The sequence below is a fragment of the Hoplias malabaricus genome, chromosome 16 (assembly GCF_029633855.1).
Source record: "Hoplias malabaricus isolate fHopMal1 chromosome 16, fHopMal1.hap1, whole genome shotgun sequence".
Lineage (NCBI taxonomy): Eukaryota > Metazoa > Chordata > Actinopteri > Characiformes > Erythrinidae > Hoplias > Hoplias malabaricus.
Genome location: NC_089815.1, coordinates 12293054 through 12308264, shown reverse-complemented (window position 1 = coordinate 12308264; position 15211 = coordinate 12293054). Strand labels below are relative to the sequence as shown.

The window sequence follows — 15211 nt, the reverse complement described above, 5'->3', positions numbered from 1 at the left end:
TGTTTTACCTTAAATAAACTATTTTACTGTGGAGGAAAAATTATGACCCTCTGGTTGCAACCACACCTGTAATAGAGACCAGAGGTGTTTTGAAGACTTTCATCCACAGCACAGAAGATAGTGGTCTGAGCACCCTCCCATGGAGTTTTAAGCAGCAAAAAAAAAGGTGCATATAAGATCCTCTTCCACAGAGCCATGAAGGGGAAAAAGTGTCGACCCAGTTCAGTACGCACCACTCCAGGGTGTAGAGAATAAACAGTAACACCCGTACCTGAGTGACACAAACAATTGGAGAATTAACAGTAATGGAAAAAGCTGAAATTTAAAATAACTTGCCACTTTATAACATACATTAGTACAACCCCTCCTCCTTTTTTTTATCTAGTATAGGTCAGTTCATGTGCCATATGTAATTCTACAGTTTGCTTTAGGATCATTATAAAATTATCCTATATTATCTGATGCAGTTGTAAAGGCTCTAAATGAAAATCAGTGTAAGTGTCCACTTACCCTTAAGTCTTATGGCCAGCTCACGGCTAAACAGAACATTAGCCAATTTACTTTGGCTGTAACTCTTCAATGGATGGTAGTTTTGGTCCATGTTTATATCTTCAAAATTGATCTGGCCTAACATATGAACAATAAATAAAATAAAAGTACTCCTGAAAATCTTAATCATATAGAAACTGATTTAAAAACACTAATAAACTGAGTATGGAATAAAAAAGGAATTTTGTAACTTGTCTCATTAATTTGTAGTTTCACAACAAGGTTTAATTTTAAATGATTGCAATCGATGATTTAATAATACAGACCTTATTCTGGAAACTAAAACATGTATCTGGGATTGTTAACTTTCAAACATTTATTTAACGTATTAATTTAAAATTTATTAAACTGAAAAGTACAAAGAAAATATTTCCAATATTTTTTAATGACCAACTTGTTTGTATTCTGTAAATACATTGATCCCTCGTTTTGCACGGGGGATGCGTTCCAAGACCACCCGCGAAAAAGGAATTTCCGCGAAGTAGAGAAAAGATATTTTTTATGTATTTAACGAGTATTTGGACTTTTGAAACCCTCCCTGTACTGTTAACAACAGTCATTCTAATTTTCAGCTGGAACTATATGTGATATCCTACCAGTTTCTTTAATAGAGTAATTCATAATCTGTGATTTAGCATAAGAAAATTTCACTCAGATGTGGACATGAACAATACATGTACTGTATGTAAGAAATACTTGTAAATTATATATTTTGTCACCTACAGGCCTAGTCTAATACATGTAAATATTAATGAAAATTTTGGCTATTCATCTTTCAAGGTTTTCCTAGAATTTCCCTCAATATTCGCGATATAGCGGCCATAAGCCCCCTTGAAAAAACTTGCAAAGTAGCGAATCTGCGAAAGATGAACCGCAAAGTAGCGAGGAATTACTGTATTCATACATAAGATTTTACACCTCTAGCTTTGCTGATCTGCTTGAGACTGATTTTATTTGTATTATTTAATGCATTTTTTAAATAGATTGCTTAAGGCTATTTTGGGTGTTCACAAAAGTGTACACAAAAAATGTGGGATATTTAGCACTGTATTACATCACTGTTTTATTTAATTTTCTTTACAATTTTAATGGTCTGGGAGCTGATGACACTTATTAACCAATGTAACACTTATTTGCAACACTTACCACTTTAGGATGTGTTGTAAGTGCTATATAAAAGACTTCAGCTGTTCAGTAGTCTGTGGTTGCTGTTGTCTAATTTTCCTCTTTATGATGTGCCACAGGAGAGAGATATGGACACAAACATATTCTATGTCTATGAAGCCACATAGACATGCCATTGGTGGCAGCGAATTACTCAGTACATCAAGGGCAATATCAAAAATTTGCAAGGAATCCATGTTGTGGACATTGATGCACCCCATACTTTTGCACCTGTTACTGATAAAGGTGGGCATGATTGGGACACCTTTCCACTGCACAGAACTGATGTATGGCTTTCTCTTTGCATTTGTACTTTGTCAATAAAAAATTAGTATGAACAAATCACAGATACTTTTATGTAAAAACAGCATTTTATGAAAATCCAAATTAGGTTTTGGGGGTTAAATGGGGTTATTAATAATATTAATAATAATAATAATAATAATATTATATGCACACATTTTTTTTCCAGAAATGAAATGAATATCTGTAGCTTTCTTATCCCTCTTGTATATTAAATATTTGAGATTTTGTAAAACATGAGGAACAGAAGATATTCTGCTCTCACATCTGTGGTCATTAGGCCACTCACCTCGCTCATGCGCCCGACTAGAGACGTTGACGATGCGGCTGGGTGTAGATCTCTTCAGCTGATCCAGCAGAAGGTTGGTGAGCAGAAAATGGCCCAGGTGATTAACTCCAAACTGCATCTCAAAGCCATCTTCAGTCTTCCATTTTGGACACATCATTATCCCTTGAAAACAATAAAACCAATTGTTCTTCTCCTCTTATCAGCAGCGAGAACACATAGATAAGAATTTTATAAACATTGGATGCACTAGTTTTATCAGATGCATAGAGAGAATTGAACTACATATATGTGGCCACTGAAATTATATATTTGGCATTGGTATTGTTAATTTTATGTAATTAAATCAAGCAGCATTACAATATATATGAAATAATATGAAATTGATTTTGTTTCCATTTGAATATAAAAAAATGAATTAAAAGAAAAGAAGGATAACAATCTCTGCAAACACAAGCTGAATAATCACCCACTTTTGGTTTTGGCAAGAAAATCACTTTAAATTTAATCAATAAATGATTATGACATTTTTCTAGACATTATTTACATTTTAAAGTAAATTTATCAAAAAAAAGATTATTTTCATCACCTGCATTGTTGATGAGGATGTCCAGTCTGTCCTCTTTCTCCTGGATTTCTCTGGCAAAATTTCGGACTGAGCGCAATGAGGCTAGATCCAGCTTCTTCACTGTCACATTTCCATTCCCACTCTTCTTCCTAATCTCCTCAGCTGCAGCATGAGCCTTGTCCAAATCTCGACAGGCGAGGATAACCCGGGCTCCTTTCGCACAGAAAACTCTCATTTTACTTTTTAATCAGATACTTTTTTCAGTGCATGACTGCTGACTAAACTTTGTATCTACTTAACAGTCAAAGGATAAACATTAACTTAAATGCAAGTTAATAAAACAAGACAGAATGTGAAGCACTTGGGTCAATTAAATTGATTCCTTTTTGCAAATTTTGACACAATGTTACAAATTTTTGACAATTGTAAAAGATGGATGGTAACAGCAACTAAATCAAATAATGGAAAATATAAAATATAAAGGGGAATATAAAAAATAATTATATATGGTTTCTTTCCAACAGAGACAATAAGCTTTTATAAATTCACATCAGGCATTCTCACTTCATTAATTTAACTGTCACTGACGAAACACATGTAAAAAATCTAATGCCAAACTTCCATGAGGAGCTTGAGTATTAACTCTTCATTACATCAGGTCTCATGTCTAGAATTAACTAATTAAAACTGCAGGATGTAAAACATAAACTGATACTGTGATATTAAAAAATATATATAATTACATTAAAATAAAATAATAAATAAGTACATAAAACATTATTTAAAACATTTTATTTAAAATAAAAACACTAAAAATCCCAATTTATGAATTTATCCATCCATCCATCCATTATCCACTGCTTATGCGGATCCAGGTCGCGGGGGAAGCAGTCGGAGCAAAGAAACCCAGACCTCCCTCTCCAGCTCCTCCGGGGGTATACCGAGGCGTTCCCAGGCCAGTCGAGACATGTAGTCTCTCCGAGCTCCTAACCCTATCTCTAAGGGAGAGTCCAAACACCCTGCGGAGAAAACTCATTTCAGCCGCTTGTACCCGCGATCTCGTTCTTTCGGTCCCTACCCAAAAGCTCGTGACCATAGGTGAGGGTTGGGATGTAGATTGAAGGGTAAATCGAGAGCCTTGCTTTTCTGCTAAGCTCTCTCTTCACCACAACGGACTGGTACAGAGCCCGCATTACTGCTGACGCTGCACCGATCCGCCTGTCAATCTCCCGCTCCATATTTCCCTCACTCGTGAACAAGACCCCGAGGTATTAAAACTCCTCCTCTTGAGGCAGGATCTCACTTCCAACCTGAAGAGAGCACTCCACCCTTTTCCGACTGAGTACCATGGACTCGGACTTGGAGGTGCTGATCCTCATCCCTACCGCTTCACACTCGGCTGCAAAATGGTCCAGCAAGAGCTGGAGGTCCCGGCTCGGTGAAGCCAACAAGACCACATCATCCGCAAAAAGCAGACATGGAATCCTCAGACCACCAAACCGGACAGCCTCCGCCACTTAGCTACACCGGGAAATTCTGTCCATAAAAATTATGAACAGAACCGGTGACAACGGGCAGCCCTGACGGAGTCGAACTCCAACTGGAAACCAGTCGGACTTACTGCCAGCCATACGAACCAGACTCCTGCTCTGTTTATACAGGGACTGAATGGCTCATAGCAAAGAGCCCAGTACCCCGTACTCCCTGAGCACCCCCCACAGAATACCCCGAGGTACACAACATCCAGAGCCTTGAGGAACCCGGGACGAACTTCATCCACCCCCGGAGCCCTGTCGCCAAGGAGTTTCCCTACCACCTCGGCCACCTCAGCCCCAGTGACAGACGAGCCCCCCCCCCCACCCCCCCCACCCCCTCTGCGGAAGACGTGCTGGTGGGATTGAGAAGATCCTCGAAGTATTCCTTCCACCGCCTAATCACGTCCCCAGTCGAGGTCAACAGTTCCCCACCCCCACCATATACAATGTTAGTGGAAAACCGCTTTCCCCTCCTGAGTCGCCTGATGGTTTGCCAGAAACTTCTCAGAGCCGACCAAAAGTCGTTTTCCATGTTCTCACTGAACTCCTCCCACACCCGAGTTTTTGCCTCAGCGACAGCCGAAGCCACGAGCCGCTTGTCTCCTCCGTACCTGTTGGCTGCCTTGACAGCCCCCCTCACCCGGGGTGTCCACCACTGAGTGCAGGGATTGCCACCCCGACAGGCACCGACAACCTTGCAGCCACAGCTCCGATCAGCCACCTCAACAATGGAGGTCCGGAACATGGCCCACTCAGACTCAATGTCACCAGCCTCCCCCGGGATGCAGTCAAAGCTCTGCCAGATGTGGGAGTTGAAGATCTTTCTGACAGGTTCCTCTGCCAAACGTTCCCAGCAAACCCTCAGCACGCATTTGGGGTCGCCAGGTCTGTCCGGCATCCTCCCCCACCATCTGATCCAACTCACCACAAGGTGGTGATCAGTTGACAGCTCAGCACCTCTCTTCACCTGAGTGTCCAGAGCATATGGCCGCAGGTCCGATGATACGACTATAAAGTCGGTCATCTAAATGCGACCTATCCTGATGCCAGGTGTACTTGTGGACACCCTTATGCTCGAACATGGTGTTCGTAATGGACAAACTGTGACGGGCACAGAAATCCAATAACTGAACACCACTCTGGTTCAGATCAGTGCGGCCGTTCCTCCCAATCACGCCCCTCCAGGTCTCACTGTCATTACCCACGTGAGCGTTGAAGTCCCCCAGCAGAACAATGGAGTCCCTAGAATGAGTGTTCTCCAGCACCCCCTCTAGGGTCCCCAAGAAGGCATGGTACTCTGAACTGCTGTTTGGTGCATAAGCACAAACAACAGTCAGAGCCCTTTCCCCAACCCGAAGGCGCAGGGAAATTACCTTCTCGTCCACTGAGGTAAGCCCCAAAGTACAGGCGCTAAGCTATGAGTAAGCCCACTCCTGCCTTACACCTCTCACCCTGGGCAACTCCAGAGTGAAAGAGCATCCAGCCCCTCTCAAGGAGATTGGTTCCAGAGCCCATACTGGGTGTCGAGGTGAGCCCAACTATATCTAGCCGGTACCTCTCAACCTCGCGCACCAGCTCAGGCTCTTTCCCCCCCAGAGAGGTTACGTACCACGTTCCAAAAGCCAGTTTAAGTAACCAAGGGTCAGAATGCCAGGGCCCCCGACCCCGGCTGCTACCCGATCCACAATGCAGAGTGGACCCATGTAACTCCTTCAGGCTAAGCCCGGCCGGACCCCATGGGTGAAAGTCCGGCCACCAGGAGCTCGCCAAGGAGCCCCTCCCTCAGGCCTGGCTCCAGGGCAAGGCCCCGGTAACCCTACTCCTGGCAAGGGAGGCTGTATCCATGTTCTTAACTTCATCCTTGTCTTTATGGATCACTCTTTGTCTGGCCCATCACCTAGGACCAATTTGCCTTGGGAGACCCTACCTATTGCCCCTGACAACATAGCTCCTAGGCTCATGCAGGCACGCAAACCCCTCCACCACGTTAAGGTGGTGATCCAAGGAGGGATTATGAATTTCATTTTATTTTAAATAAGCTAAAGAGGGAGAAATAAAAGTGAGGAGTGAGATGGAGAGAGCAGAGTGAGGAGTGAAAGGAAATATTAATTAGTGAGCTACAAGTGCAATGCACATGAATTTGCCTGAAAACTAGAAGCTGTACTTCTAGTTTAAAAAAAAAAAAATATATATATATATATATATATATATTCAATTTTCAATATATATAAGTTCCATTTTCTTTGCGGTATATACTTTTAAAGTTAGGGAGTTAGGTTAGTTGCCTCTCTTTTGTTGGATTTGTGGTTTGTTTATGCTAGCTAGTTTTTTGGGGTGGAGTTAGAATGGGTTTGGTTTGTTATTTTTTTCCTAGCTTACCCCTGATTAGATGGCTTGCTCTATATAAATACTTGTAAATAATTATAAATAAACTTTAAACTAAACAAAACTTTGTGTGGTTTTCTTGTACACTCCCACTGTACTATCTAATTTTTACCCTTAGACAGGAACATAACACCCCTATTTAGGTGGCATGTATAGACAACAAGCTATTTTAATTTAATTGCTGTTAACGACTGAAACTTCAAATGATAAATTCAAGTGTTAGTCTTTGCAGTAAAATTTGATAATACAGTTTTAAATGCATTAACCATTTAGTTGTAGACCCACCTCTTTTGGCCATGTCCAAAGCTGTTTCTTTTCCAATCCCTGTGTTGGCACCTGTAATCAGCACAGTTTTTCCATCCAGATGGGTTGTGCTATGACAAACTCCGCCAGCCTTCCATCTACGCAAAACCAATATTCCCACCACTACAGACAGAAAAGGAACATATATAGTATTCAGTACCACTGTTAAATTGCCCCGAGACATATGATCCTGTGATGTTTTAACTACATATATAGTGCAGTGCCAACCCACCGCTCCAAATATTTTTGCTTCAGAATTGTATGACATTTATATGGAATCACAATCACAAACCTCAGAGGGCTTTTAATTTAAAATAACAACAGTAGCAGGCCCCATCTGCCTCAAATTGTGACAATTTGACAAATTGACAAAAGTCTATAGACCATGATTCAGAATGTGAAAAGCATACTGGATGCACACATTAATTTCATATTCTTTTGTTTTTACCAGTTCATTTGCTGTAACAGCTTTATACTGTTCAGGATCATAGTGGGTAAAGAGCCTACCTGGAATTACTGAACACAAGACAGGAATACACCCTGGATGGGGAGCCAGTACCTCACAGGGAATCACACACTCACACAACAATGAACCCTTTTAATAGCCAGTCCACATACCAACATGTGTTTTTGGTCTGTAGGATGCAACCTGAGGGCCCAGTGGTAACCCACACAGACATAGAGAGAACACACCAAACCTTTTCCAACAGTGACACAATGAATAGTTTTAATGCAGTTATTGGATGTTACATGGACTACATATCAATTTGACTCCATCTCAATTTAGATTGAATTTATACAATAACATGTAAATAAGATAAACTGTTACTTTCTATAATTGTTTGCTATCTTTTATCGAATAACCTTTAAATATTTAAAAACATTTAAATGTAACTTTCAGATACGGATAAAGCAAACAGGTGAAAATATGTGGAATATGACATTAGAATAACTTCATATGAACACTTTACCTGCCACACAGGGAACTATGAAACCGACAGGGTGTTCTTCCACAAACTGCTGTAGGGTTTTCATGTTGTCCTTCAACATTGTTGTGTCCTCTTTTTTATACTTCAAAGGTATTTGTACTGTCGATTTAAAAACTATGCGTTAATAACCTCGTTAACAAGCTTAAACTTACACAAAAACTCAATGGCCGGTTCTCTGACAAGTTGTGCTACCTATCAGTGTCACATTTTGCAGCTCTGCGCAAACCCAGAACTACTTTTTAAATGTTTTTTGTTTTACGTGATAAATGTGTTTAAAAATAATTGATAACTGTCCGGTGCATTGCGCAATCTTATAAGTTTACTGTTATTTGCTTGAGTGTTACAAAACTCTACACGACGAATTAAATGTAAAAAACTATAAAATCATTTCTTATCACCGTATTTATCGTATAATTTCTTTAATATAAGGATATAAGCTATGCATTTCTCCTTTTTATTTAGGCAGCATTTTCACATACACTACATTTAACTTATCAGAATATCTTACCCACTGTTTTATTTAAGCAACTGTACGTACACTATGGCAGCACATTTCAACAACGAAGCACAACTGGACAGAACACTCATGTTCAGCTTTCCCTTAGACACGTCAAAATAAAAGCTTAGTGGCAAATTTGTGGGGTAGGTTCTAGTAGCCACAGACACCCAGTGGCAACGCGTTCTCTAATAGGAGATTATATTAGTTACATTATATAATATGTTTTATTATATTCTTTCATATAATAGATCGTCTACTCTTGGGGTGGGTCTCTCTTCTGGTATAACCTAGAGTCGTGAAGTTCATGATTCATGCCAATTTACTTAGTACTCCCTACTTAATGCACTATTTACCTCCCAGTAAACATTTAGCCGTTAATTCAACGTTGAAATAACGTAATGACTGCCGTCTAATCAACGTTCTCTTAAGGTTGAAAATGAAAGTTGAAAAGACGTCCAAACACAGACATTGAAAAGACTATATTAGACGTATTTTGGACGTCCATTGACGTTATTAATTGGTCCCGAAATAAATTACTTGTACAAAACGCATTTTGGACGTCCACTGACGTTATCGATTGGTCACCACTTAACTAACTTAATAAGATTGAATTTGGACGTCCATTGACGTTTAAAATATGTCCTTGACGGACAGACTACTTTTAGACCTATTTTGAACGTCCAGGACGTTCCTTGTTTACTGGGCTAGCACGACATTGGTGTCAGTGCGGCACTGAGACTTATCATCATCATCATTATCATCATCATCCATCCATCCATTATCTGTAACCGCTTGTCCAATTTAGGGTCGCGGGATTATCATCATCATGTTTTCCGGTTAACCCATTTCAGGGTCGCGGACTGAGAATGATGCGCTATCAAAACTCATACCTAGAGGTGAATGCAGAGCAACAAATGGACTACAAAATGCCCCTGGATTATCAGTGAAGCCGAGAGAATGGATAGTGAGCATAGAAGGAGATGGTTATGTGGTTTATCGACATACAAACGATGACCAATCAGAATGGACAGATGTTGTTTGTTGTCTGACCAACATGATATAGAATGTGAATATATGGTGTAATAATAATTTTAACTGAAATGCACTGCTCTGAAATGAGTCATTGAATAATTACCAAATTGGCTAACTAAAAACACAAATAAAAAGTACTAGTATAGCCAGATCACCGGTTTATGTGTTTTTATGGCTGAAATTCGTATTCTGAAAAGTGTACTCGTTTGAATCTAGCACACTAATGACGGACACTAGAGAAGAACGAACAGTTCGAAGGAACCGATTCGGTGAAATGAATCGAACGCTTGTGAAAAAAAAGCTACCAATGAGATTCCGGAAGTCTCTCTATCCTCATGCCACGTCAGTTTTGAGTGTTTTCATCGGTGTGCCTTGCACCACTCTTTAGGGAGTGTAGGACAATCAATTTTTATTTTATTTATATAAGTCCGCAATTTTCTTTTGCGTGTTTGAATCACAATGTGTCGTGTTGAATTATTTATGGTGCTGCTGTATACAGCTCTAAGCAGTGGCACAGAACTCACATTTGAGTTACCTGATAACGAGAAACAGTGTTTTTACGAGGATTTAGAAGAAGGAGTCAAGTTTGATATTGATTTTCAAGTAAGGGTCTTTATACTACTTTATTGGTTTATTTGATTACAGTGTTTATAATTTTTTTTAACATTTCTTTTCAATGAATGTGTTGTTTTTGTCGTTTTTTTTATTTAAAACGTTTCCTGTGTATATTACATTTGCTTATATATTTAACACCTACACTGTATTTAAACACATTGGCCATTTTACCAGCTTCATACAGGAGTACTTAGAAGTTCAACAGTTACAAACTGTAGCTATAGGTTACGTGTTTATATCGCCATTTCACCCTGCTATTCGAAGGTCAGTACCCCCACAGGACCACCACAAAGCAGATATGATTTGGATGGTGGATCATTCTGGTTATTCTGCCCTGCACTGACATTTAAGTAATGCTGATATGTGTGTTATTGTATATATAGTGTATGATGGATTAGATACAGCTCAAGTATTTTAAACCCTGTGTTCACACTATTAGACTTTATACTTCATTGGTCAACCTTGTAGATGTAAAGTCAGAATTCAACTGTTGCCTGTAGAGTAGTTCAATTGTTTGCCTGTACAATTTGCGTTGGTCATTCTGTAATGTGTTGGTCTTTCATCATAAGACAAAGGATGCTGCCCAAAGGACGCTGTTGGTTTGATATTTCTGGTTGATGGACATTGGCACTGAGGACTTTAAAAACTCTAGCAGCACTGCTGTTTCTGATCCACTTGTAGCAGCAAAACACACATTAACACACCACTACCTGCAGTACTGAGAATGATCCACCACCGAAACCATACCTGCTCTGTGGGCGTCCTGCCTGAGCAGGCTGAAACAGGGATAAGAATGCATGCAGAAAAACAGGTGGACTAAAGTCTGTAATTCCAGAACTACAAAGTGCCAGTTCAGGGTCACGGTGGGTCCAGAGCCTACCTGGAATCATTGGGCTCAAGGCGGGAATACACCCTGGAGGGGGCGCCAGTCCTTCACAGGGCAACACACACACTCACACCTACGGACACTTTTTGAGTCGCCAATCCACCTACCAACGTGTGTTTTTGGACTGTGGGAGGAAACCAGAGCACCTGGAGGAAACCCACGTGGACACGGGGAGAACACACCAACTCCTCACAGACAGTCACCCGGAGCGGGATACGAACCCACAACCTCCAGGTCCCTGGAGCTGTGTGACTGCGACACTACCTGCTGCGCTACTGTGCCGCCCCCAATTTGGGATACATTTTTTTTTAAATTAATAATAATAATAATAATAATAATAATAATAATAATAATAATAATAATAATAATAATAATAATAATAATAACAACAACTTACCGCGACCCTGAAATGGAGAAGCGGAGAAGAAAATGATGATGAAAAATGATGATAATAATAACTACAGAAAATTCAAGTTTTAATATTAAAAAATGACATGAGAAAAGTTTGTTTTTCAGCTGAACTTAAATATTGATTCTGGATTTTTAAAAAATAGATTAAAATGCACTTTCATGTAGATTTTGATATTTGTGGTCTTATATTTTTCAGTTGCAGATTTTATGTTTGCGGATCTTATTTCCCTTTTCTGATTTTCTGATCTTCACCTTCTTTGAGCTGCTGGCTCCAGTGTGTGGGTAAAGAATATTAACGAGGCTTATGTTAGCTTCCTATTTGGATTTTCCATTCCCATTTAAAGGTGTTCTAGTGACATTCTATTGCATGAAGTTGATAATAACTTCATTCATTGTTTGTAACCGCTTATCCACTTAAGGGTGGCACTGTCCAGCAGGGATCACTGTCCATCTGGGTCCTTGTTTTGTTTTAGAATAGACTTGGAGAGCTTTATAGAGCTTTTGCGCTTGGTTCATATGGCCAATTTGTAGCTCTGCCCTTATGAGAAGGAGCTAGTGTTTAGGTTGGTTACTGAACCTAGAGGAAGCATTCGTTTTCCGAAACTCTTAGGCTGTGTCTTAATACTGAGGCAATGCAAGTGAGAGCCTCGATTTAATCATTTGGCTTATAATGATATTGGTGGATAAAATCTATTTCATAATTAGTCTTCCTCTTCAGGATGAGTCACTTGGTGTATTAGTGTACATTTGCTTAAGAACATGTTTCATTATTCATTCATTCATTGTCTGAAACCGCTTCACAGGGCAACACACACACTCACATATTCACTCACACCAACAAACACTTTTGAGTCACCAATCTACCTAGCAACATGTGTTTTTTGCACCGCGGGAGGAAACCGGAGCACCCGGAAGAAGCCCACTCCGACACAGGGAGAACACACCAAACTCCTCAGAGACAGTGATCCTGAGCAGGAAACCAGAGCACCCGGGGAAGACCCACACGGTCACCCTGAGCAGGACTTGAACCCACAACCTCCAGGTCCCTGGAGCTGTGTGACTGTGACACTACCTGCTGCACCACCGTGCCGCCCACATACTCAATTAATAGAAATTAAATATAGATAAAAATTTAAGCAGGGTCATGCACATTTAGACTTGAATAAAGCAGGATTGTATGCATTTAGATTTGACCAATGCAGGATATGTGTCTTTTGGTTTCCAGATGGAAATACCACTTGGAGCCGCTGTTGGTACATGCTTGTTTTTCCAAGTTTCCAATCTGAATGCTTGACTTTAATTGAAATGAAAATCCTTTACCCACAAGTGTAATATCAGTCTGTTCATCACACAAAGTTCTGTTGCTTGTGGAGGTGTTTGTTTACTGCTATATATATATATATATATATAAACATGAAGCTAATGTATCAGAGATTCTGAGCTCAGTATATTTTTAAGTGTGGCCAAACCCATGTGGGGGACCAACATTATGGAAAATAAATTGGTATATTTATGGACCTCAAAGCAGTTTGATTCTTTATCTAATGTGATTTGGAGCTTAAAAATTATGTATTTCACATTTGTGCACAAGAAATGTGTGTGGTCTTTTCTTTACAGATGTCTTTTGGAAAAATATCATGTTATTTTTATTATATAATGTTCTGTGTTGCAGGTGATTGCTGGAGGCAACTATGATGTTGACTGTTTTGTGATGGACCCAAATAATAATAATCTCTATGCAGAGAGGAAGAAACAGTACGACAGTTTCACCCACACAACAACTCTCAAGGGTGTTTACAGTGTCTGCTTTAGCAATGAGTTCTCCACCTTTTCTCACAAAATTGTGTATATAGACTTCAGAGCTGGAGAAGAGATTCCTTTATTTCCTGATACGAACAGAGCCACAGCACTTACACAGGTGGGAATTGCACCAAATTTTTTATTGTTTTAATTTTTTTATTATTATTATTATTTTTTTATATATTATTTCAGCCATTGCTACTGCTGGAGAATAATTTATCTTGGCAATAATATATACAATTTGCTTGTTTTGTCTAAGTATCTTAAAATGAGAAAATGTATGTCCGTAGGCTTAGATAACTTTTCCTGACATTTTACTTAATAATAACATATAACTACACATAAAACAGGTTCACTTACCAAGACCAAAAATATTTTACGGTATAAGTAATAGGAATTTAAGTAGGTCATAGGTTAAAATCACCCATAAATAGTTGATCAAATCTGATACAATTCTAATGAATAATCAATCAGAAAGATTGAATGTCTCTACAAAGCTTTTTTTTTTTTTGTGACTTTGTTTCACAGATGGAGTCTGCCTGTTTGTCCATCCACGAGATTTTAAAGGTTGTGTCTGAATCTCAGACATGGTATCGTCTTCGAGAAGCTCAGGATCGCATTAGAGCAGAGGACCTAAACGAGCGTGTGTCCTACTGGTCTATCGGAGAAGCCATGATCCTATTTGTGGTCAGCATCGGCCAAGTTCTCATGCTTAAGAGCTTCTTCAATGACAAAAGAACAAATGTAAACACCAGCACATAGACTCTCCCCACTGCCACAATACATTAAAAACAACCACTTTTTTCTAAGTATTTCCCCTTTTTAATAGAAGCTGTCTCTGTTTGTTTACAATACTCCAAATTATTGATGCTGGAAACAAAACTTTTTTGACTATGCCAAAATTTCTCAAACAGGCCATAAAATTTGAGTTGTTACATAAACGTTCACTGAAATGTAATTTTTTTCTTCCTTTGTTAAGTTCATGTTTTATACACAATGGTAGTAGCAATTACTCTACCATTTTGGTCAACATGCAGGTTGTCGACAAGCTTGTCTGTGAATGACAGTTGAATGAATAATGTCACTGTAAAAATATATTTGGGTACAGTAAGATTTTTCAGAGGATTTAGCTTTGATGTGAAACACTGTTTAAATCAAACTCTTTAAATTGTGTGTATTTGTGTGTAGGTTGGAATATTTACCATGCATTTTTGAAATTTGAAAATCCTTAATGCTATACACTGTAAGACCAAAGATTACATTACTATATCAATATTATGTAGTTTTGATATTGATATTATTGATATTGGGTTGGTGAACCTTTAACTTTCTATGATTTTTTTTTGTTACTTGCAATCCTATAATAACTGTTAAAAACAGTGGATCCTTTTGAATCTAAAACATTAGATCAGACAGTTGTTTTTAAATACTATTTTGATGGTCAAATGATGATGTATGGAATTCTCATTGTTGCTGCCTGACTATTATGTTTACTGATAAAACAGAAGTACCAGTTTCATGAGTTTATGGCTTTTGTGACATAATATTAGACTGGAAGAATGGAAGCAGCAGATGGTTCAAAGATACTGGGTTTATACATAAGAATTAATCTGGAGGAGGAGACAAACAGAAATAAACTCTGTTGCATTGTTCTAATATACACACATCAATCTTATAACCACCTTCGTATTTTTACATTCACTGTCCATTCTCTCAGTTCCACCGACCATATAGGAGCACTGTGTACTTCTACAATTACAGACTGTGGTCCACCTGCTTGTGCTTCAGTGACCATGATTGAATGGTCAGTGCCACACAGACCATGTATGATTTTGGTGGTGCTGCTGGAGGTTTAAAAAACTGTTCATTCACTGTCCAATCTGTTA

The 15211-nt window shown here is 39.1% G+C and overlaps 2 protein-coding genes across 9 annotated transcripts in view; one reads left to right on the top strand and one right to left on the bottom strand.

Moving 5' to 3' along the window:
* The window catches only part of si:ch211-107o10.3 (uncharacterized protein LOC407663 homolog), a 38903-nt gene that overhangs the window by 11802 nt on the left and 11890 nt on the right, over window positions 1–15211 (bottom strand). For 2 of the 8 annotated variants that reach the window (XM_066648375.1, XM_066648377.1), the window contains exons 2-6: window positions 7076–7216; window positions 2892–3083; window positions 2306–2467; window positions 511–627; window positions 67–271 (exon numbers count right to left, since the gene is read on the bottom strand). In XM_066648375.1, coding sequence (XP_066504472.1) covers window positions 67–271; window positions 511–627; window positions 2306–2467; window positions 2892–3083; window positions 7076–7216 — 817 coding nt within the window. Of the gene's footprint in view, window positions 1–66; window positions 272–510; window positions 628–2305; window positions 2468–2891; window positions 3084–7075; window positions 7880–8064; window positions 8182–8590; window positions 8688–15211 lie in introns of those variants that run through there. The other 6 variants (XM_066648373.1, XM_066648372.1, XM_066648374.1 and 3 more) reach the window with 6 other exon arrangements.
* On the top strand, window positions 9918–14833 carry tmed3 (transmembrane p24 trafficking protein 3). Its single transcript, XM_066647803.1, has 3 exons — window positions 9918–10216; window positions 13198–13443; window positions 13854–14833. The coding sequence occupies exons 1-3, from the start codon at window positions 10073–10075 to the stop codon at window positions 14085–14087; spliced, it is 624 nt and encodes a 207-aa protein (XP_066503900.1). The 5' UTR covers window positions 9918–10072; the 3' UTR covers window positions 14088–14833.